General features: G+C 37.7%; 1 protein-coding gene and 1 pseudogene across 1 annotated transcript; both read left to right on the top strand.

Moving 5' to 3' along the window:
- Positions 1 to 14,755: 14,755 nt before the first annotated feature.
- Positions 14,756 to 15,706, top strand: LOC129560325 (olfactory receptor 5D13-like). The gene is given in 1 exon segment (XM_055432419.2): positions 14,756 to 15,706. A coding segment is annotated over 1 exon segment (951 nt).
- A 7,499-nt stretch (positions 15,707 to 23,205) lies between these two features.
- Positions 23,206 to 24,154, top strand: LOC129560036 (olfactory receptor 5D3-like; annotated as a pseudogene).
- The last annotated feature ends 1,707 nt before the right edge of the window (positions 24,155 to 25,861 follow it).

Genomic DNA, 25,861 nt, shown 5'->3' with positions numbered 1-25,861 from the left:
TTTTTTTCTTGTGTTTGGTTCACTAGCTGAAAACATTAGTACAATTTTAAATAAACAGTGAAAGTGGGTATCTTTGACTTCCTCATTTAACAAGGAAAGTATCAGTACTTAACATTTCATGCATAAAATGTTAAGCAAAGTTATCTCATGTAATTTTTTTGGTATGTGTCTGTTATATTTTGTTTTTTAGTAAGCGAATGTTGAATTTGTCAAGCTAATTTTCCTCATTTAACTCCTTTAATATTTTGTTTTGTTAACTTATATTTTTAAAAAATTTCTAATCAAAATATGTGTTTTTTTCCTGAGAAAATTACTATAAGCATTATATATTTATCTTTTTATTAGCTGATTGGTTTAATGTGTCAATATTTTATGTACAATTTAAAATTCTATGGTCATTAGTAAGATTGTTCTGTAATTTTCTTTGATTGTCCTTTACTTGCTGGTTTTTGCCATCAAGATTATATTTGTCTCTTAAAAATGTCTCTTAAAACAAAAATGAATTATTATTCAATTCAGTGAATATTATGTAGAAATGAAAAGGAGAGTATGATAGGGAGAAACAAAAGGACAATATTCATATAAAAAAACTATAAGTAAATTGCTATTCAGTTCACTTCAGTTCTTCAGTAGTGTTCAACTGTTTGTGACCTGATGGACTGCAGCACACCAGGCCTCCCTGTGCATCACCAACTCCTGGAGCCTACTGAAACTCATGTCCATGGAATCAGTGATGCCATCCAATCATCTCATCCTCTATCATCCCCTTCTCCCACCCTCAATCTTTCCCAGCATCAGGGTCTTTTCCAATGAGTCAGCTCTTTGCATCAGGTAGCCAAAGTATTGGAGTTTCAGCACCAGTCCTTCCAATGAATATTCAAAATTTATTTCCTGTAAGATGGACTGGCTGGATCTCCTTGCAGTCCGAGGGACTCTCAAGAATCTTCTCCAACACCACATTTCAAAAGCATCAGTTCTTTGGTGCTCAGTTTTCTTCACAGTCCAACTCTCATATCCATACATTACTAATGGAAAAAACATAGCTTTGACTAGATGGACCTTTGTTGGCAAAGTAATGTCTCTGCTTTTTAATATGTTATCTAGGTTGGTCATAGCTTGTTTTCCAAGGAGTAAGTGTCTTCTAATTTCATGACTGCAATCACTATCTGCAGTGATTTTGGAGCCCCCCAAATTAAGTCTGACACTGTTCTCAATGTTTCCCCATCTATTTCCCATGAAGTGATGGGACCAGATGCTATGATCCTAGTTTTCTGAATGTTGAGCTTTAAGCCAACCTTTTCACTCTCCTCTTTCACTTTCATCAAGAGGCTTTTGAGTTCCTCTTCACTTTCTGCCATAAGGGTGGTGTCATCTGCATATCTGAGGTTACTGATATTTCTCCCGGCAATCTTGATTCCAGCTTGTGCTTCTTCCAGCCCAGCGTTTCTCATAATGTACTCTGAATAGAAGTTAAATAAGCCAGGTTACAATAGATAGCCTTGATGTACTCCTTTTCCTATTTGGAACCAGTCTCTTGTTCCATGTCCAGTTCTAACTGTTGCTTCCTGACCTGCTTATATGATTCTCAAGAGGCAGGTCAGGTGGTCTGGTATTCCCACTGCTTCTGTTAGGTCCATACAATTTCTGTCCTTCTTTGAGCCCATCTTTGCATGAAATTCTCCCTTTTTATCTCTAATTTTCTTGAAGAGATCTCTAGTCTTTCCCATTCTATTGTTTTCCTCATTTTTTTACACTGATTAGTGAGGAAGGCTTTCTTATCTCTCCTTGCTATTCTTTGGAGCTATGCATTCAAATGGGTATATCTTTCTTTTTCTCCTTTGATTTTCACTTCTCTTCTTTTCACAGTCATTTGTAAGGCCTCCTCAGACAGCCATTTTGCTTTTTTGCATTTCTTTTTCTTGGGGATGGTCTTGACCCCTGTCTCCTATACAATGTCTCCGACCTCTGTCCATAGTTCATCAGGCACTCTGTCTATCAGATCTAGTCCCTTAAATCTATTTGTCACTTCCACTGTATAATCATAAGGGATTTGATTTAGGTCATACCTGAATGGTGTAATGGTTTTCCCTACTTTCTTCAATTTAAGTCTGAATTTCACAATAACTAGTTCATGATCTGAGCCACAGTCAGCTCCCAGTCTTGTTTTTGCTGACTGTAGAGAGCTTCTCCATCTTTGGCTGCAAAGAATATAATCAATCTGATTTCTGTTTTGACCATCTGGTGATGTCCATGTGTAGTCTTCTCCTGTGTTGTTGGAAGAGGGTGTTTGCTATGACCAGTGCATTCTCTTGGCAGAACTCTGTTAGCCTTTGCTCTGCTTCATTCTGTACTCCAAGGCCAATTACTGTACTCCAAGTATTTACTCCAGTAATGGCTATTACTGGTGTGCTTAGTCACTCAGTTTTGTCTGACTCTTTGTGACCCCAGAGACTGTAGCCCACTAGGATACTTTGTCCATGGTGTTCTCCAAGCAAGAATCCTCGAATGGGTTGCAAAGCCCTCCTCCAGGGGTTCTTCCTCACCCAGGGATTGGACCCATTTCTTCCACCTTGCAGGCCGATTCTTTACTGTCTGAGCCACCAGGGAACCTATTAGGGGAGGAGACCCTAAAACTCCTGTGATTTTGTGGTATCTATTTATGTGAAGACAATAGTGTTCAAACCCTGACTTCACATACCAATTTTCTGGCCCAGGAAATTATATTTGTTGTGTCTTGCTTACTTCTTTGTGAAATGTGTATATTGGGTTGGCAAAAATATTTGTTCTGGGTTTTTTGTAACATATTATGGAAAAACTGGAATGAACTTTTATGGCCAGCCCAACATTATTAGGAAATTGTAAGTCTGCATTCACTAATTAGTTGTTATTTAGTTAATAATAAGTTAAAAAAATATTGCTTACTACCCCAAAAACTACCCCTCACTCTGGCCACAACACACTGACAGTCACAGATATTAAAAGCAAAGTCTGGCAAATGTTGTAGCAAAATGATGCAAAGTGGGGATACTGGGAGCTACTTATCACACTTACACTTTTTCAGTTCAGAATTGATGGTATGCTGGCATGAGAGCTGGTTTTAGTGTTGGAGATACAATAAAATAGGACTACTAATGTGAATGTTGACATTTTAAGAATAAATTATATAATTTTTAATTTAAAAAATAAGCTTCAAAGATATTTCCAAGTTTTCATCACACTTCACTGTACATTGTTAGTAGGAATGCAAAATGTTGCAGCTGCTATGGAAAATGGTATAGAGGTTCTTTATTAAGTTGAAAATTAAATTGTACATGATCCAGATATCCTGCTTATGGGTATTATCATAAAAATGTGAGGTCAAGCTTTCAAAAATATTTTACCATTCCCACAATCAGTGTAGAACCATTCACAATAGTCAGGGCGTGGAAACAATTGAAATGTCTATGAACAGATGGTTAGATAAAAGAAAGTCGTGCACATGTAAACAGTGGAATACAACATGACCTTTAAAAAGATGGAAAGTGTATAATATGCGACTACATGGATGAAACTTGAGGACATTATGCTAAATGAAAATGTCAGTCATAGAAAGACAAATACTGCAGGATTCCACTTATATGATACATTGGAATCAAGAAGTGGAATAATAGTTACCAGAGACTAGTGGAGAGGGAAGCAGGAATTTACAAATCAATGGTCAAGAAGTTTCAGTTTAGCAAGACACACACAGGTGTACTGGACAACATTATATGTGTAGTCAACAGTACTGTATTGTACACTTAAAAATATCTTAAGAGGGTAGATCTCATATTGTGTTCTTACCACAGTAAAATAAAATTTAAGAAAGAATTAATCGTACATTCAGTTCAGTTCAGTTCAGTCACTCAGTCATGTCCGACTCTCCGCGACCCCATGAATCACAGCACGCCAGGCCTCCCTGTCCATCACCAGCTCCCGGAGTTCACTCAAACTCATGTCCATCGAGTCGGTGATGCCATCCAGCCATCTCATTCTCCGTCGTCCCCTTCTCCTCACGCCCCCAACCTTTCCCAGCATCAGAGTCTTTTCCAGTGAGTCAACTCGTCGCATGAGGTGGCCAAAGTATTGCAGTTTCAGCTTTAGCATCAGTCCTTCCAATGAACATCCAGGATTGATCTCCTTTAGAATGGACTGGTTGGATCTCCTTGCAGTATAAGGGACTCTCAAGAGTCTTCTCCAACACCACAGTTCAAAAGCATCGATTCTTCGGCGATCAGCTTTCTTCACAGTCCAACTCTCACATCCATACATGACCACGGGAAAAACCATTGCCTTGACTAGACGGACCTTGGTTGGAAAAGTAATGTCTCTGCTTTTTAATATACTGTCTAGGTTGGTCATAACTTTCCTTCCAAGGAGTAAGCGTCTTTTAATTTCCTGGCTGCAATCAGCATCTGCAGTGATTTTGGAGCCCCAAAAAATAAAGTCTGACACTGTTTCCACTGTTTTTCCATCTATTTCCCATGAAGTGATGGGACCAGATGCCATGATCTTTGTTTTCTGAATGTTGACCTTCAAGCCAACCTTTTCACTCTCCTCTTTCACTTTCATCAAGAGGCTTTTGAGTTCCTCTTCACTTTCTGCCATAAGGATGATGTCATCTGCATATCTGAGGTTATTGATATTTCTCCCAGCAATCTTGATTCCACCTTGTGCTTCTTCCAGCCCAGCGTTCCTCATGATGTACTCTGCATAGAAGTTAAATAAGCAAGGTGACAATATACAACCTTGACGTACCCCTTTTCCTATTTGGAACCAGTCTGTTGTTCCATGTCCAGTTCTAACTGTTGCTTCCTGACCTGCATACAGGTTTCTCAAGAGGCAGGTCAGGTGGTCTGGGATTCCGATCTCTTTCAGAATGTTCCACAGTTTATTGTGATCCACACAGTCAAAGGCTTTGGCATAGTCAATGAAGCAGAAATAGATGTTTTTCTGAAACTCTCTTGCTTTCTCCATGATCCAGCGGATGTTGGCAATTTGATCTCTGGTGCCTCTGCCTTTTCTAAAACCTGCTTGAACATCTGGGAGTTCACGGTTTACATACTGCTGAAGCCTGGCTTGGAGAATTTTGAGCATGACTTTATTAGCATGTTGGATTTCATCCGGTTTGTTTTTTCCTACTAATACACTCTTTTCTTTCTGAGATGTCATCCGGGATACCGCACTGGATTCACATCTCCTCAGTATCCTCTGGTCTGAAACAGTGTTTCACTCTTTTCTTGCTTTTTCTTGACTTTGACAATTCTAAGGAATATTGGTGAGGTATCCTGAAGAATGCTTCCGGATATGGGTTTACGTAATGATTCTCTCACATTAAACTGGGATTGTAGATTTCGGTATGGTTTTATTACAGAGGTGAAGCTTTTCTCATGACATCATATTAGGGGTGAATGATATCCACATTACATCACTGGAGAAGAGCTGACCAAGTTTCTCTAAACTTGAAAACTGGATTTGAAATGCAGTTAAGAACAATTATTTCTTTTTATTTTTTCATATTTCAAAGTGTGCATTTCATGTTTATTAGATGAATACCTATTATTTCAAAAGTTCAATATCGAAACAGTAATTAATGGGATAGATGTGGTGGTGTAATTATCTTTAATGATTTAGAAGAAAATGCATCTACTAAAATGACACAAGAGACAGTGTTTCAACTAATTACACCGTTTGTGGTCCACTGAGTAATACTCCAATTACAATTCTGTGTACTTCATATATTCATGGCCATGGGGGGGAATATAAGGCCCAGGGTTTGGCAGAATTTAGACTGTGAATTCAGCTTTTAAATTTTTGTATTTTTTTATATCTCTAATGTCCCTAGGAATAAAATGCCATTTTGTTGGCATGCTCATTGAAATACGTTATTGTTTTTGCAAGCCTAAAGAAGACTCTTGAGAGTCCCTTGGACTACAAGGAGATCCAACCAGTCCATTCTAAAGGAGATCAATCCTGGGTGTTCATTGGAAGGACTGATGCTAAAGCTGAAACTCCAATACTTTGGCCACCTCATGCGATGAGTTGACTCACTGGAAAAGACTCTGATGCTAGGAGGGATTAGGGGTGGGAGGAGAAAGGGACGACAGAGAATGAGATGGCTGGATGGCATCACCGACTCTGTGGACATGAGTTTGAGTGAACTCCGGCAGCTGGTGATGGACAGGGAGGCCTGGCGTGCTGTGATTCATGGGGTCGTGGAGAGTTGGACACGACTGAGCGACTGAACTGAACTGAACTGAAAGTCTTTCAGTATCTTAAAGAATGTTTGAGGCAGACGCGAGAGACACCCGGCTCCCGGCGGCGCAGACGCGAGAGACGCCCGGCTCCCGGCGGCGCAGATGCGAGAGACGCCCGGCTCCCGGCGCAACCGACCATGTGCAGAATCGTGGCTGAGAGGAGCTGCCCCGCGCCCAGGGTTAGGGCGGTGGCCAAGAGGAGCTGTACCACGTCTAGGAGGCGGTGGCTGTTTGGGCACCGGAGGGCCGGGAGGAGCTGATCCACATTCAAAGCAGGAGGGGCGGCCTTGAGGAGATACCCCTCGTCCAAGGTAAGCTGCAGCGGCTGCGCCTTGCTGGAGCAGCTGGGAAGAGATACTCCACGACCAAGTGGAATATAAGAATCCAGTGTTCTGGGGAGGAAGGAACAAGACGGCAAGACCACTTTCTTCCCCACAAATTCATCAGAAGAACATTTGAACGTGGAGTAAAGTCCACAAAACAACTTCTGAATATTGGCAGAGGACATCAGGCTCCCAGAAAAGTAGCCCATTGTCTTCTAAAGGAAAGAGAAGAAATCCAGCTCCACCCACCAGAACACTGACACATGCTTCCCTAACCAGGGAACCCGGACAAGTCACCTGTCCAACCCCACACACAGCGAAGAAACTACATAATAAAGAGAACTCCACAAACTGCAAGAAGAGGGAAAGGACACCCCAAGCAAAGCAATATAAGCAAGATGAAGAGGCAGAGAAATACCCAGCAAGTAAAGGAACAAGATAATTGCCCACCAACACAAACAAAAGAAGAAGATATAGGGAATCTACCTGATAAAGAATTTCGAATTTTGATGGTGAAAATGATTCAAAATCTTGAAAATAAAATGGAGTTACAGATAAATAACCTGGAGAAAAGGATTGAGAAGATGGAAGAAAGATTTAATAAGGACTTAGAGGAAATAAAAAAGAGTCAATATACAATGAATAATGCAATAGATGAGATCAGAAACACTCTGGAGGGAACAAACAGTAGAATAACAGAGGCAGAAGACAGGATAAGCGAACTAGAAGATAGAATTGTAGAAATAAATGAAACAGAGAGGAAAAAAGAAAAACGAATTAAAAGAAATGAGGACAATATTAGAGACCTCTGGGACAATGTTAAACGCTCCAACATTCGAATCATAGGAGTCCCAGAAGAAGAAGACAAAAAGAAAGACCATGAGAGAATACTTGAGGAGATAATAGTTGAAAACTTCCCTAAAATAGGGAAAGAAATAATCACCCAAGTCCAAGAAATCCAGAGAGTCCCCAACAGGATAAACCCAAGGCGAAATACTCCAAGACCCATATTAATCAAATTAACAAAGATCAAACACAAAGAACAAATATTAAAAGCAGCAAGGGAAAAGCAGCAAATAACACTCAAGGGGATTCCCATAAGGATAACAGCTGATCTTTCAACAGAGACTCTTCAGGCCAGAAGGGAGTGGCAAGATATACTTAAAGTGATGAAAGAAAATACCCTACAGCCCAGATTACTATACCCAGCAAGGATCTCATTCAAATATGAAGGAGAAATCAAAAGCTTTACAGACAAGCAAAAGCTGAGGGAATTCAGCATCACCAAACCAGCTCTCCAACAAATGCTAAAGGATCTTCTATAGACAGGAATCACAGAAAGAGTGTATAAACTTGAACCCAAAGCAATAAAGAAAATGGCTACGGGATCCTACTTTTCAATAATTACCTTAAATGTAAATGGGTTGAATGCCCCAACCAAAAGACAAAGGCTGGCTGAATGGATACAAAAACAAAACCCCCATATATGTTGTCTACAAGAGACCCACCTCAAACGAGGGACGCATACAGACTGAAAGTGAAGGGTTGGAAAAAGATAGTCCGTGCAAATAGAGACCAAAAGAAAGCAGGAGTAGCAATACTCATATCAGATAAAATAGACTTTAAAACAAAGGCTGTGAAAAGAGACAAAGAAGGAAACTACATAATGATCAAAGGATCAATCCAAGAAGAAGATATAACAATTATAAATATTTATGCACCTAACATAGGAGCACCGCAATATGTAAGACAATTACTAACAAGTATGAAAGGGGAAATTAACAATAACACAATAATAGTGGGAGATTTTAACACCCAACTTACATCTATGGATAGATCAACTAAACAGAAAATTAACAAGGAAACACAATCTTTAAATGATATAATAGAAGAGTTAGACCTAATAGATATCTATAGGACATTTCACCCCAAAACAATGAATTTCACCTTTTTCTCAAGCGCACACGGAACCTTTTCCAGGATAGATCACATCCTGGGACATAAATCTAGCCTTGGTAAATTCAAAAAAATTGAAATCATTCCAAGCATCTTTTCTGACCACAGTGCAGTAAGATTAGATCTCAATTACAGGAGAATAACTGTTAAAAGTGCCAACATATGGAGATTGAACAACACGCTGCTGAATAATGAACTAATCATAGAAGAAATCAAAAGAGACATCAAAATATGCATAGAAATGAATGAAAATGAAAACACAACAACCCAAAACCTCTGGGACACTGTAAAAGCAGTGCTAAGGGGGAAGTTCATAACAATACAGGCATACCTCAAGAAACAAGAAAAAAGTCAACTAAATAACCTAACTCTACATCTAAAGCAACTAGAAAAGGAAGAAATGAAGAACCCCAGGGTCAGTAGAAGGAAAGGAATCATAAAAATTAGGGCAGAGATAAATGCAAAAGAAACAAAAGAGACCATAGCAAAAATCAACAAAGCCAAAAGCTGGTTCTTTGAGAAGGTGAATAAAATTGACAAACCACTAGCCAGACTCATCAAGAAACAAAGGGAGAAGAACCAAATCAATAAAATTAGAAATGAAAATGGAGAGATAACAACTGACAACACAGAAATACAAAGGATTATTAGAGAATACTATCAGCAATTATATGGCAATAAAATGAATAACCTGGAAGAAATGGACAAATTCCTAGAAAAGTACAACTTTCCAAAACTGAACCAGGAAGAAATAGAAAATCTGAACAAACCCATCACAAGCACGGAAATTGAAACTGTAATCAAAAATCTCCCAGCAAACAAAAGCCCAGGTCCAGACGGCTTCACAGCTGAATTCTACCAAAAATTTAGAGAAGAGCTAACACCTATTCTACTCAAACTCTTCCAGAAAATAGCTGAGGAAGGGAAACTTCCAAACTCATTCTATGAGGCCACCATCACCCTAATCCCAAAACCTGGTAAAGACCCCACAAAAAAAGAAAACTATAGGCCAATATCACTGATGAACATAGATGCAAAAATCCTTAGCAAAATTCTAGCAATCAGAATCCAACAACACATTAAGAAGATCATACATCATGACCAAGTGGGCTTTATCCCAGGAATGCAAGGATTCTTCAATATACGCATATCAGTCAATGTAATACACCACATTAACAAACTGAAAAATAAAAATCATATGATTATCTCAATAGATGCAGAGAAAGCCTTCGACAAAATTCAACATCCATTTTTGATAAAAACTCTCCAGAAAGTGGGAATTGAAGGGACATACCTCAACATAATAAAAGCTATATATGACAAACCCACAGCAAACATTATCCTCAATGGTGAAAAACTGAAAGCCTTTCCCCTAAAGTCAGGAACAAGACAAGGGTGCCCACTCTCACCACTACTATTCAACATAGTTCTGGAAGTTTTGGCCACAGCAATCAGAGCAGAAAAAGACATAAAAGGAATACAAATTGGAAAAGAAGAAGTAAAGCTTTCACTGTTCGCTGATGACATGATCCTCTACACAGAAAACCCTAAAGACTCTACCAGAAAACTACTAGAGCTAATCAATGATTACAGCAAAGTTGCAGGATATAAAATCAACACACAGAAATCCCTTGCATTCCTATACACTAATAATGAGAAAATAGAAAGAGAAATTAAGGAAACTATTCCATTCACTGTTGCAATGAAAACAATTAAATACTTAGGAATATATCTACCTAAGGAAACAAAAGACTTGTACATAGAAAACTATAAAACACTAGTGAAAGTAATCAAAGAGGACACGAATAGATGGAGAAATATACCGTGTTCATGGATTGGAAGAATAAATATTGTAAAAATGAGTATACTACCCAAAGTAATTTATACATTCAATGCAATCCCTATCAAGCTACCAACAATATTTTTCACAGAACTAGAACAAATAATCTCACAATTTGTATGGAAATACAAAAAACCTCGAATAGCCAAAGCAATCTTGAGGAAGAAGAATGGAACTGGGGGAATTAACCTGCCGGACTTCAGGCTCTATTACAAAGCCACAGTCATCAAGACAGTATGGTACTGGCATAAAGACAGAAATATAGATCAATGGAACAAAATAGAAAGCCCAGAGATAAACCCACGCTCCTATGGACACCTTATCTTCAACAAAGGAGGCAAGAATATAAAATGGAGAAAAGACAGTCTCTTTAACAAGTGGTGCTGGGAAAACTGGTCAGACACTTGTAAAAGAATGAAACTAGAACACTTCCTAACACCATACACCAAAATAAACTCAAAATGGATTAAAGATCTAAATGTAAGACCAGAAACTATAAAACTCCTAGAGGAGAATGTAGGCAAAACACTCTCCGACATAAATCACAGCAGGATCCTCCAAGACCCACCTCCCAGAATATTGGAAATAAAAGCAAAAATAAACAAATGGGACCTAATTAAAATCAAAAGCTTCTGCACAGCAAAGGAAACTCTAAGCAAGGTGAGAAGACAGCCTTCAGAATGGGAGAAAATAATAGCAAATGAAGCAACTGATAAAGGATTAATCTCCAAATTATACAAGCAGCTCCTGCAGCTTAATTCCAGAAAACTAAGTGACCCAATCAAAAAATGGGCCAAAGAACTAAACAGACATTTCTCCAAAGAAGACATACAGATGGCTAAGAAACACATTAAAAAATGCTCAACATCCCTCATCATCAGAGAAATGCAAATCAAAACCACAATGAGATACCATTTCACACCAGTCAGAATGGCTGCTATCCAAAAGTCTACATGCAATAAGTGCTGGAGAGGGTGTGGAGAGATGGGAACCCTCTTACACTGTTGGTGGGAATGCAAACTAGTACAGCCACTATGGAGAACAGTGTGGAGATTCCTCAGAAAACTGGAAATAGAACTGCCATATGATCCAGCGATCGCACTCCTGGGCATACACACTGAGGAAACCAGAATTGAAAGAGACACATGTACTCCAATGTTCATTGAAGCACTGTTTATAATAGCCAGGACATGGAAGCAACCTAGATGTCCATCTGCAGATGAATGGATAAGAAAGCTTTGGTACATATACACAATGGAGTATTTCTCAGCCATCAAAAAGAATGCATTTGAATCAGTTTTAATGAGGTGGATGAAATTGGAGCCAATTATACAGAGTGAAGTAAGCCAGAAAGAAGAACATCAATACCGTATATTAACGCATATATATGGAATTTAGAAAAATGGTAACCTGAACCCTGTATAAGAGACTGCAAAAGAGACATAGGCATTTAGAACAGTCTTTGGGACTCTGTGGGAGAGGGTGAAGGTGGAATGATTGGAGAGAATGGAATTGTAGCATGTATATTATCATAAGTGACCAGTCCAGGTTCGACGCATAAATTTTCCTCTGTTCATTTCTTTGCATTTGTGCTTTTTTAATAAAATTCTTTTCTAGAAATAAAAAAAAAAGAATGTTTGAATACTGAGAAGAAATATACCTGAGATTCATTAATCCTAAAAAGAAATTCTCAGTAAATTAATCAAGAACATCTGGTTTAAGGTCAGTTTATGTTTCTTTCTGTATCTTTCAAATTAAGTGGAAAAGATGGAGCTACAGCTCATATAGATTATTTCACAAACTATAGATGATCTATCAGAAACATTTTAACTCACACTAATATGACATGAAGTGGTTTTGATAATTAAGATCTGTATTACTGAAACTGGCAGCAATGAGCAACAGGGTATTGCAAAAATACACAGAATTCTGTAATTCTGTAAACCTAGTTTCAATTTGAGTAAAAACCTACCATTAATCCACTGATTTTCTCCAAAATCATTTAAAATTGCTAAGGTTGAACACCAAATCAATTTTTCAGTCTCTTTTGTTATTGATGTGAGTATTGCATCAATAAACTAAAACAGTGTTTCCAGTCTTCCTAATATACCAAGGTGTTGCTATTATTTTCAAATGTTGAAGGAAAGCCATTTATTAGAATAGTCTGAACAATAATGGATATTTACTATGTATCTTCCCAGTCCCACTTGCTCTTGGAAAAAATATTCTGATGACACATTATTTATGTCTAGGGTTGTTTGTAGTGGATACCAAATAGTCCTTCATAGAGTTGAGTCTGTATCCTGAAACTTGATCCAGACAAAACTAAGATGAAACAGACCATCCATCTAATTTTACTGATGCTTTCTGTCTGTATCTCGAGACCATTCATTTTAAGGCATTGTAGCTCTTGCTTCCCCATCTTGCCCAAGTTGCCTCATCATAGCAGAGGTTTACTCATTGATAGAGAAAATATGCAATTTTCATTGTATCTTTGAATTCATTTTGTATAAAATTATTGTTCAGTTCAGTTCAGTTCAGTCGCTTAGTTGTGTCTGACTCTTTGCGACCCCATGAACCACAGCACACCAGGCCTCCCTGTCCATCACCAACTCCCAGAGTTCACTCAAACTCATGTCCATCGAGTCGGTGATGCCATCCAGCCATCTCATTCTCTGTCGTCCCCGTCTCCTCCTACCCCCAATCCCTCCCAGCATCAGACTCTATTCCAGTGAGTCAACTTGTCGCATGAAGTAAGTATAATTATATCCTTCTGTTTCTCATAATATTATATATACTTTATATTATATATTTAACCGTATATTGGTGGCTGAGATGGTAAAGAATCTGTCTGCAGTAAACCTGGATTTGATCTCTGAGTTGGGAAGATCCCCTGGAGAAGGGAATAGCAATCCACTCCAGTATTCTTACCTGGAGAATCACATGGACAGAGAAAGCTGGTGGGCTACAGTCCGTGGTTTTTCAAAGAGGTCAGACACGAGAAAGCAACTAACACTCACTTATAATTTTAGATATATATCAAAAAGGTTTAGCTGCTAAGTCATACTGGAGTTTGTTGTCATCTCCTTCTCCAGGTCTCCTGCATTGCAGGTGTTCTCCTGCATTGCTGGTGGATTATTTACTGACTCAACCACCAGAGAGGACCACAGCAATATTGGGGTGGGTTGCCATTTCCCTTTCCAGGGAATCTTCCCACCCAGGAATCAAACCTGTGTTTCCTACATTGAAGGTGGATTCTTTACCATTAAGCCACTGTGGAAGCCTTTTATATTAAAATAGATGATCTAAAAATCACATTTACAAATAATTAATATGTTAATTATCTTCAATTAATGAATGAATCAATGTTAAGCAAAATGTCAATATAAAAACCCAAAAATTATCCCAGGAGGTAGTATAACCTTAATGGAGGTTTTGATGAAAGGTACATGATTATTTCATGAATAAGATTCTATAATGAATTTAAGCACAAGATAGAAGGCATGAGCTAGTTACAACTTAAGATTTATGCCAATTCACAAACTTTATGGGTGCTTAATTCTTTAATATGACTAGAATGTAAATAAATTATACTAAGATTTACATGGCACCTTTTACACATCATGTGATCTCCTTGATCCTTAGTGTAACTGTTAAAACCATAACACAGTACTCTGCTTCTTTTTGGCATCTCAAAATTTTGAGATTTACCATTTCTTTTGTGTTCCAAATTTATATTTTAGCTGTATATTGAAAATACTAAGGGCTGAATTTTAAACAATAGGATGAATAGTATGTGTTTTGGTAGTTCTCATAATTTATCGTGCATCAGAAATCACCTGGAAGTTTGGATAAACCACAAATTGTGGTCTCCATTCCAGAGTTTTTGATTCAGGAAGTTGGAGATGGGGCTTTAGAATTTGCATCCCTAACATATTCTTTTTTTTTAATTCTCCTTTTCCTCCTCCCTCAGGAGCGCCCAGTCAGCGGAGCAGTAGGGGATGGCATCGGCGCCGCGAGCCACAGGCAGGCCTCTCCGCTGTAGTTCGGGGATCTTCTGCACGAAGAAATAGTAGGCATTGCGGCTGGCCCTGCGGTTCGGCATGGCGAGCGTAGTCAGGCCTTGAAGCGAGGCTGAGACAGGACCAGCCACCAGCGCCCGCGCTGGGCTCCCGCCCTTAGCAACCAAGGCTGTTCTAACATATTCTTAGGTGTCCCTGCTGCTGCTGGTTTGAGGACCATACCTGGAGAATATATACCAACTCCCCAAGGACATATGAAGCTTCTGCCTTCTCTGTTTCTCTTTTATATTCATTTCTATTTTTCAGGAATAATGTTTGGTCCTTTGTTCAACAGGAATCATGCTGCTATCAGAAGGAAATCAGAGTATCATACCCACGTTTATTCTCCTGGGTTTTTCAGAATATCCAGAACTCCAGGTCCCATTTTTCCTTGTTTTCTTGTCTATCTACACGGTCACTGTTGTAGGGAATTCAGGCATGATCATAATCATCAAGGTCAATTCAAAACTCCACACGATCATGTACTTTTTCCTTAGTCACTTGTCCTTTGTCGATTTCTGTTTTTCTACTGTAGTTACATGCAAACTGTTGGAGAATTTGATTGTGGAGGACAGAACCATCTATTTCTCTGGTTGCATTGCGCAATTTTGTTTCGCTTGCCTGTTTGGTATAGCAGAAACGTTCACATTAGCCACGATGGCCTATGACCGCTTTGTGGCAGTGTGCAACCCCTTGCTCTATACCTCTGCGGTGTCTCCGAAGCACTGTGCTCTCTTGATGGCTGGCTCTTACTAATGGGGTGTAGAGTGCTCCATGACACTCACATGTTTTCTTCTTGCATTATCCTATTGCAAGTCTAGCACCATAAATAATTTTATCTGTGGCCACTCTGTAATTGTTTCTGTCTCCTGCTCAGATCCCTATATCAGCCAGATGTTATGTTCTATTATTGCCATATTCAATGAGGCGAGCAGCCTGGTGATTATTCTCGTGTCCTATATATTCATTTTTATCACTGCGATGGAGATGCTGTGTGCAAGTGGGTGCAGGAAAACCTTCTCCAACTGTGCTTCCCACCTGACAGCCATCAGCATCTTCCATGGAACCATCCTTTTCCTTTACTGCATTCCTAATCCAAAAACTTCTTGGCTCACAGTTAAAGTGACTTCTGTGTTTTACACAGTAGTGATTCCTATGCTGAACCCCTTGATCTACAGCTTGAGGAACAAAGAAGTATAAAACACATTCATAAGATTAGTTTTCACAAAATCACTTTGTCACACCATCTAATATTCTTAGATTCATTATTCTATTTCTGAAAAACCTGACTTACTAAGATTGTTCCATTCTTGTAGTGCAATTGATGATTCAAATTTTTTAATAAATAAACTTTTAGTTAATATACCTATGGCAGGACAACTTTTTATTGATAGTTGATTATTGATTGTTACATGCATCAATGTTTAGTAAAATAGCTGTAAACCACATGTAAACCAAAACAAATAAACAAACAAAATTTGACTATTTTGTGTAATATTTGCAAATTGCTTTTGAGTGAATTCAAATTTATTAAAAGTTTATGGGCATAAGGTGAAATAAGCTATATTTTTCTGCCTTAACCAGTTGGCATGAACATCATAAGAAAGATGACAAAGGAGAAATTTCAAGTTTCATGCAAAGAAGGCATAAAACTGTTTATGGCTCCCTTTTCAAAACACGAGTCTGGGAAAATTAAAGACAGGAGGGCAACATGGACTCCAAGAACTAATCAACTGAACACACAATAGCAATAAAATATGAGTAACCAACCAACAACACAGTTATGCTAACCTTACAACAACCAGATGTCTTAGAGTCCGGTGTTTAGGCATGCATGACAGCCATCTAGAAAAGAAGACACCTGGGGTCAGCAGGGAGAAGAGAGCTTGACAAAATGTATTAGGTTTTGTTCCCACCTTGGCCCCTGGTAACCCTGTTTCTTTATTATTGTTTTAGGGTTCAAACTCGTACTTTATGAAAACAGTTACCATCAGTTAGAGTTCATAGCCAATGAAAAGCAATTTTACCTCATATGTTTGGCTATTGATAATAAAAATGTCAACAATAGTAAGAGTAATTGTTAAAGCTTTTCAGTGATTGTTATTAATTAATTTTTTTTTCTCCTTCTCCATTGATTTATTTATTTATTTTTTTCCTGGTCATAACACTTTAATATGATAACTAGAATTTTAATTGACCATATTTTATCAGGGAATATCAGATATATATGAATTTCACGTAATTTTATTTTATTTTATTTTTTTTTTGTGACTTTCTCAAAATTTATTTATTTTTTTTTTTATAATTTTTTTTTTCTTTACAGTTAAAAGTATTTTTATTAAAAAAGCACAAATGCAAAGAAATGAACAGAGGAAAATTTATGCGTCGAACCTGGACTGGTCACTTATGATAATATACATGCTACAATTCCATTCTCCCCAATCATTCCACCTTCACCCTCTCCCACAGAGTCCCAAAGACTGTTCTAAATGCCTATGTCTCTTTTGCAGTCTCTTATACAGGGTTCAGGTTACCATTTTTCTAAATTCCATATATATGCGTTAATATACAGTATTGATGTTCTTCTTTCTGGCTTACTTCACTCTGTATAATTGGCTCCAATTTCATCCACCTCATTAAAACTGATTCAAATGCATTCTTTTTGATGGCTGAGAAATACTCCATTGTGTATATGTACCAAAGCTTTCTTATCCATTCATCTGCAGATGGACATAATTTATTTTATTTTACTTTATTATTAGAGTACAATTGCCTTACTAATTCTTTACCATATACAGTATAATTTTATATGTGTGTTTCCAAAGAAAGGGCTTTTCTTCTGGCTCAGCTGGTAAAGAACCCGCCTGCAATGCTGGAGACCTGGGTTGATACCTAGGTTGGGAAGATCCCCTGGAGATGGGAAAAGCTACCCACTCCAACATTCTGGCCTGGAGAATTCTGAAGGGGTCTCAAAGAGTTGGACATGACTGAGCAACTTTCCCTTCCAAAGAAAAACTGATTCTCAGCTCATCAGATATGTGCAAGTCAAACATAAGTCCCTAGACTAGTAATCATACTCCAGAGCTGGCTTAAACAAGTGTTTTAGCATATTGTAGCTTATAATGAATTATTTACTAATCACTGCATAATAAATGGTGGAAGTCAATTTCTATTCATGAAATGTATAGCCTGCTGACCAGCAAACAAAATTAAAATATCATTCTACTTTCCCCATGTTCATATCCTTATTGTATTACAAAAGCCTCTTTTGTAAACAAGGCAATAGGATATTAGACTAATAGGGTACCAAAATGGACTCAAGTGTCTCTGGTCATTTAAATTTAAAAAATACCTGCTATTATAATTCAATAGAGAAATGATAATTTTCAATAAACATGGCTGAGATAATTCCACATGGAGGAATAAGCTCTTATTTTTACTTCATAGCATACACAACTATTAACATGAATGAAATGAAATGAATCGTTGTTGTTCAGTCACTAAGTGTGTTCGACTCTTTGCCACCCCATCGACTGCAGCTCACCAGGCTTCCCTGTCCTTCACCATCTCCCAGAGTTTGCTCAAACTCATGTCCATTGAGTCAGTGATGCTATTCAACCATCTCATCCTCTGTTATCCCATTCGCCTGTCCTCAACCTTTCCCAACATCAGGGTCTTTTCCAATGAGTCGGCTCTTCTCATCTAATGGCCAAAGTATTAGAGCTTCGGCTTCAGCATCACTCCTTCCAACGACTATTCATGGTTGATATCCTTTGGGATTGACTGGTTGATCCCTTTGCTGTCCAAGGGACTCTCAAGAGTCTTCTCTAGCACCACAATTCAAAAGTAACAATTCTTTGTCACTCAGCCTTCTTTATGGCCCAACCCTCACACCTAAATATGACTACTGAAAAAACCATAGCTTGGACTATACAGACCTTTGTCAGCAAAGTTATGTCTGTACTTTTTAATACACTGTCTAGGTTTGTCATGGCTTTTCTTTCAAGAAGTCATAGATGAATGAATCATAGATGTAGACATAAAAATTAAAAACTAAAAAATTTAGCATAAAACAAAATATCTTTCAAAATGTGGGGTGAGAATTTTTTGAATGAGTATAAAAATGATGGATCTTTAAAAAACAATAAAAGGAACTTCATTACCATTAAAAATATTTGGTAAAAGTTTCTTAAGCATAAATGACACCATTAATAAAATGAAAATATAAGCTATTGATTGTGAATAAATATTGGCCAAAATTATATTTTATAAGTTATTTCTATGTAAAACATACAGAGAGTCTTCATACTCAAAACAACAAGAAAAAAAAAAAACTACTTAAAGGTTTGATGAACTATTTGAGCACACATTTGACCAAACAAAACACACAAACCATCTATAAACACATGAAAAAATATTAAGCATCATTAGTCATCAATGACATTCTTATTAACATTACAACTTAGACCACAAAGAGAAACTACTGTACTCTATTTAGAATAGGTAAAATGAATAAGAGCTTCAAATCTTCATGAAAATGTGGAACAAGTTGAATGCTTATGCATTTCAAATAAGAATACAAGGTTAAATAACTTTGAAAATAGTTTAGCAGTATCTTACAAAGTTAGTACAATAGTCTTCCCAGACTATTATACTACAGAAACTGTGATAGCAGTTTAGGTCTCTAAGTTGGTGGCAATTTGTTATACAGCATGGAAAACTAATATCCAACAAGGTTACTAACTTTGGGTGACTAGAGTGTAGATATTGGCTCCAAAGCTAGTCCAGGGTACAGAGGTGTCAGCGATGGGGGGAAGATTCATTGTGGACCTCAAGGCTATCTCAGTGAAAGAATACCCATCATGACTTGTGGGATTTTGGATCAAGATCTCACTATGTACAGTAATTCTGTGCCTGGTGGGAAACAGCCTCTGGTGTGTTATGGTTTCCTGGTAGAGTCTGGCAAGGGTTAGTCAGGTTGTCAGGAGCCTAGGGAAAGCATTTGTTGTTGTTGTTTAGTCACTAAGTTATGTCCAAATCTTTTGCAAATACATGGATGGCAGCCCACCAGGCTCCTCTGTCCAGTGTATTTTCCAGGCAAGAATACTGGAGAGGGTAGCCATTTCCTTCTCCAGGGTTTCTCCCCGACCCCAAGTATAGAACCTGCATCTCCTGCATTGCAGGCAACTTGCTTTTTACTGCTGAGCCACCAGGCAAGTCAGTGGATCTAACTGTGTGATATTTCAGTGTAGTGAAACCATGGATTGGTTGACACTCATAGGTTCTAGAGACTTAAACATGTTTCCAAGATGCATTCACCATTTTTAAGAGATTATATTATTTAATTGTATTAATATAAGCTTGGAAGAGTGTATAGCTCACATTCAGAAGGAAACACAATTTATTTTCAATAAAGAACATCACTGTTTCTGCAGACAATAATATTCATTTAGGTTAGGCAATAAAACCAGAAACCAAGTTATGCTGTTCATACATCTCAAAACACATGGCACTTCATACATGGAATGGGACAGATAAATCATACAGTAAATGTATATAATAGCAGTTATTAATACCTCTGAAAGATTAGCTTATTTATCTTTCATTTTGGGTTTTGCTGTAGTCACCATGTTTTCTTATTCAGTTCATGTATTTTTCTATCATTATTTTTAAAGAAATCCATGAAATAGGCTATTGAGGCACTATCTCCAGTGATTTAGAAGAAATTACCTTCTTGCAAATTGCTACATAGAAAAGCATTCAAGCTAATTTCTGGATGTTGGATATAAAAAGAAATAGCTCAAGAAATATTCTCTGGAGTCTAAATCCCCAAGGTCATGGAAGCACACATAAGCCCTACATTTTGTCCATAGGAATCAGATTCAGCTTCCAAATCTCTCTCTGTCTCTGTCTGTCTCTTCCTTTCTCTGAGTTTTTCTGGATATTAAGAAAGAAGTATATTCCAGTCCCATTCAGTTTTTGTGGGCTCCTGCTACATTGACCAACTCCTTGATATTTTACATGATATTTGAATTCAGAGTGGGAACTCCCCTGGAGACAAATAGTAGAAACAGGATCTTCAAGTGAGTTGGTTTCAGGTGGGATGTTCTATCGTGTTTCTTTTCTGTCCTTTGGGGAACTCTGAGATCCTGAAACCTCTAAAGCAGTGGACACTCTTTGTCAGTCTTTGTGTGGTGATGTCTTCTAGGTCCATTTTCTTGAAGGCTGAGCTTTGATCTCCTCCCTCTTCACTGGGGTCCAAATCTTTTGCAAATACATGGATGGCAGCCCACCAGGCTGATTTTTTTCCTGATTTTTGCTCTGAGGATATCCACACTGTGCTTAGCAGAATAGTCACAATGAAATTTTTTTAAATATTATAATGCCTGAGAATTCCTCAACATCTCAAAATTGAGTCAAAAGCAGGTAAGAATCATATGCATATAATAATAATGAACACCATAATATATAATTCCAGTTTTCTGATAGTAATATCCACAGGGATGTCAAGGGTGTAGGAAATATGGTTGAAGTGAAAAGGAAAAGTGTCCTTATGATAGCAATTTTCATGAAATGCTTTGTATATTGTTCAAGTGCTACATCAGTATGTAAGAAAAGAGGAAATTACAGGCATTATATTCTGAGAATACTGACTTAATTAAGGAATGTTGAAAATTGAAGAATATAGCTAGGATAAGGCTTTAGGTAAAACTAAGCAGAGAAATTTAGACTTGATAAATTAGTTAATAGGGAGAAATTAAAGTGTTTAAGAGTCAAAAACTGTCATAACAGACACAGTAATTAAGAAAAGAAGAAATTAATTTTCTCACAGTGCAGGGTAGCAGCACTACAGGGAAGCTGGCTGAGCCTAGGTGACCACGAGATTAAAATTGGATGATTAGTAAGAGTCAGATAATAATGAGAAAACACAGGGGGAACAGAGACAATTTATTGAAGGACCGTGATTGATGAATTAACATAAACAGGGCCAAGAGGAAATTCAGAAAAAAAAAAAAGTGTCGACCTCACAAATTGTTCCTGCATTTTTGTTGCTGCCAACTTTGGACCTTGACCTGTTTCTTAGATTGTTTAAAATAATATGTGTTTTAAAATAATGCCAATTATTCAGAGTATTAAGAATTAAAAGGGATGAGGGTGGGAAAACCTATATATTTTGAACTCCACAACTGTCAGACTTTGTGCTAATTATATTAATGCCATTTCCTAACTTAATACTTATACATCTATAAAATATATATTATCATGTCACTATTTCTGATAAAGAAGTTGAGGCTCATAAAATCTGAGTGATTCACCAAAGATCATACAGTAAATACCAAAGCTTGGAACTGAATTTAAATCTATGTTTCCAAGATTCTCCTTGCTTCTTTCGTTGTGCCAGTCTCTCTGTCAGTAACTCTTTTCCACTTCCCACCCATTCCCTTTTCTGCATATAGGAAATACATTTTTTGAGTGTCAAAAGTACCATAAAGCTATTCAAGAAATAATTAAGTATTTCTCCCTTCACATGGTCAGACAAAACTAAAATTGCATATAAAGGGACAGTCCCTTTATTAATCTGAGAATTTCAGATGTGTGCTTGTTATTGGTTAGTTTATTTTAAAATCTTTGCTAAATAAATAAACTTCTGTTGTTATAAACTGCTTACCAGTACAAGATGCTTTTTGCTTTCTTAAAATAATGTATACAATAATTGTATGACCCAAAACAAGATTATCACCTGTAGTTTTAATCAAACTCAATATTCCTGTCACCAGAAGTTTTGAGGGTGATAATGTAACCACTAGTGTTTATTACTATATTCTCTGATTTTCTTGAGAAACAGTATAGAATGTGGAAGAGTTGAGCAAAATATATTTTAAGTTACTCTGTAATTCAGATATTCTATAAGCATTTATTGCTATAATATTCCTAATAAATTTATTAGATTAAAATATTGATAGAAAGTTAAGAGATATTTATCAAAGAATTTAAAAGACTATATTGACAGCATCAGTGGTATTATGTGAGACAAATGATAAATAATCAAATAGGAAAGAAAACAAAAGTGAGGGTACTACAAATTATAATACAACTTCATTACTTTACCAGGTCACTGCATTGAACACAAAGCCAATAATTTTGGCATCAAACTGGAACCGGTGGAAAACTTGAAGATAGAGCTTTATTTCCTTCAGTGTCCATTTATGTTTTTCAAAATGGGAAAATTCTTACTGTGACTCATGACCTTTGCTTTTTCGATCATCTTCAGTTTGAACATAACAACAGAAGTATTACTGCCTCTAAAAATATTACTCCTCCTGCTTTTTGAAATAAATTTGAGTGCTATGTTTTCATTTATTGTTATGTTACTCCCATTAAACAGCACAGAACTTCAGAATGTTGAAACTGTGAAAAATATGCTTTTCTATGACACTATAGAAAATATTTCTCTCTGACTCTAAGCTAAATTCAATTTCTGTCACTCATGGTCACTTCAAACCTAACTCATCACCAGCAGGCTGTGTTTATTCAAACAAGTTTCTTAACTCATATATGCTTCCATTTCCTTTTGCAAAACATGAGACTGTTTGTTTTGAAATTCATAAGTCTTATTTAGTGGTCAAAACTAATGTACCAATATTTTAACACAATGTCTGCCACACAATAAATGTGATATCCATGGACTGTCGTCATTATCATTGTTATCATTTTATTATCACTATTTCAGATTTTCTCCAACAACATTTATGTGGTTTACTGAAAGAAATCAGAGTTCCAGGGCCACATTCACCCTCTTGGGCTTCTCAGAATATCCCGACCTCCAGGTTCCCTTGTTCCTGGTTTTCCTCACCGTCTATGCAGTCACCGTGGTGGGGAACCTGAGCATGATCACCATCATCAGGATCAGTCCCAAACTCCACACTCCTATGTACTTTTTTCTCAGTCACTTGTCCTTTGTTGATTTCTGCTATTCCACCACAGTTACACCCAAACCCTTGGAGAATTTGGTTGTGGAAGACAGAACCATCTCTTTCACAGGATGCATCGTGCAATTCTTCTCGGCTTGTATGTTTGCAGTGGCAGAGGCATTCATGTTGGCAGTGATGGCCTATGACCGATTTGTGGCCATTTGTAAGCCTCTACTCTACACAGCGGTCATGTCCCCAGAGCTTTGTGCATCGTTAGTGGCCAGTCCCTACACGTGGGGTGTAGTCTCCTCCCTGACACTCACCTGTTCTCTCCTGGCATGATCCTTCTGTGGGTCTAACATCATAAATAATTTCTTCTGTGAGCACTCTGTCATTGTCTCCATCTCCTGCTCTGACCCCTTCATCAGCCAAGTGCTATGTTTTGCCATCTCCATAGTCAGTGAGTGAGGTGAGCAGCCTGGCAATTATCCTCACTACTTATATTTCCATTTTTGCCACTATCATAAAAATGCCCTCTGCTGGGGGGCGCCAAAAAACCTTCTCTACTTGTGCCTCTCATCTGACCGCCATCACCATGTTCCATGGGACTGTTCTGTTCCTTTATTGTGTTCCCAGCTCCAAAAACTCATGGCTCATGGTCAAAGTAGGTTCGGTATTTTATACAGTGGTGGGTCCCATGCTGAACCCTCTGATCTATAGTCTCAGGAACAAAGATGTGAAGGAGAGTGTCAGAAAATTAATGAATCACTTAATACAATTTGGTTGAAGATCTTTATTTCCAAAAGAAATTTAATCTATTACACAGTGTTGATTAAATCTTCTTGTAGAGATTTAATTTTACTCAAATTATGTAGTCAACTCACTAGATCATAAATTTCAAGTCATAAATTGGCTATTTGATCTCTTAGTTTTTGTTCAGTTCAATGTCAAATAAAATAGCTGTATATCATGTGCAAAATGATGTGTGTTGTGGGTGTATGAAAAGTGACTGTGAGTTGCTCAGTCATGTCTCACTCTTTTCCACCCTATGGAAGCCTTCCAGGTTCCTCTGTCCATGGAACTCTCCAGGAAAGAATAATGGAGTGGGTAGCCATTCCCTTCTCCAGGGGATCTTCCTGACCCAGGGTTTGAACCTGGGTTTCCTGCATTTCAGAGAGATTCTTCACTTTCTGAGCCAACATGGAAGCTCTGTGGCTGAATAGTGCCTCTGAAAATCCATGTCACCCAGAACTCAGAATGTCACCTTATTTGGAAATAAGATCTTTGCAGATGTAATTAAGGTAAGAGTCAAGATGAGCTTAAAGCAAACCCAAAATCCAATTAGAGTGTCCTTATGAGAGATAGAAAAAGATACACAGAGGCACATGGGGAAGGAGGGTGTGTGAATTCACTTCTCTTTCTTTCCACCTAAACCACTCGCAATTCTTAAAAAAAAATAAAATAAAATAAACAACAACTCATTTTTAGTATTGTTGGTATACAGCTGGTTCCTGGCTGTTTGTAAACCTGCACTTTACATAGCTGTTGTGTCCCAGAAGCTGTGCTCCATCCTTCTGGCTGGTGCTACAGCTGAGCATAGACTGTTTCTTAAACTCATCCTTTCAGTTGTATTGCCTACTGTGAGTACATCATAGTTAACATATTTTGTGTGAATATTCTGCTGCCCTTTTGGATCTTGTCTTACTTTACCCAATTCAATGAATTAAGAAAACACAGAGTCATCATTTCCTAGCTTTCACTTCGGTCACTATTTTAAAGATAGTTTCTACCTGTGGGCATCACAGAGTCCTGTCTACCTGTGCCTTCCACCACATCATCACCCTTTCTCTCTATAGTATGTGCATGCTGTGTGCTAAGTCACTTCACTTGTGTCTGACTCTTTGAGACCCTGAAATGTATCCATGCTCCTCTGCCCATGGGATTCTCCAGTCAAGAATACTGGAGTGGGTCGCCATGCTTTCTTCCAGGGGATATTCCAGATGCAGGGAGAGAGCTAGAGTCGCTTGTCTCCTGCAGGTACCTTATCACTAGCACCACCTGGAAGCTCTCTATGGTTTGCTCAGTTCCAAATGCTCATAAGTAGTTGTTCAAGTAGAGTCTGTTTTGTACCATGCTAATCCTCACGCTGAACTCACTGACATACAGTATATATACTGACATACTCACTGACATAATAGCTTGAAATACAAAACCATGAAACACTTGTAACGAAGTTAATAGGCTCCAAAATATATTAGTGCTCAATCCAGTGTTAATAAATACATTTCTATGAAATTATGCATGTGCCTATTCAAATACCACTTTCCAAGAAAATTCTTTTCAGAAAACCTAATATAATGAGATAATCATTCTTTAGCCCCTTAACTTGTTATATATTTTTTCCTAGAAACAGATGATATGTTTAATACATGCAATAATTTATTTGTCTCATTTCCTTCTCCCTCTATACACCCCAAGAGAGAAGAAATTTCTG

This window comes from Moschus berezovskii, chromosome 16, assembly GCF_049115385.1.
Source record: "Moschus berezovskii isolate FMDL1 chromosome 16, NW_MosBer_1.0, whole genome shotgun sequence".
Classification (NCBI taxonomy): domain Eukaryota; kingdom Metazoa; phylum Chordata; class Mammalia; order Artiodactyla; family Moschidae; genus Moschus; species Moschus berezovskii.
This window is presented reverse-complemented; position numbering and strand designations above follow the sequence as displayed.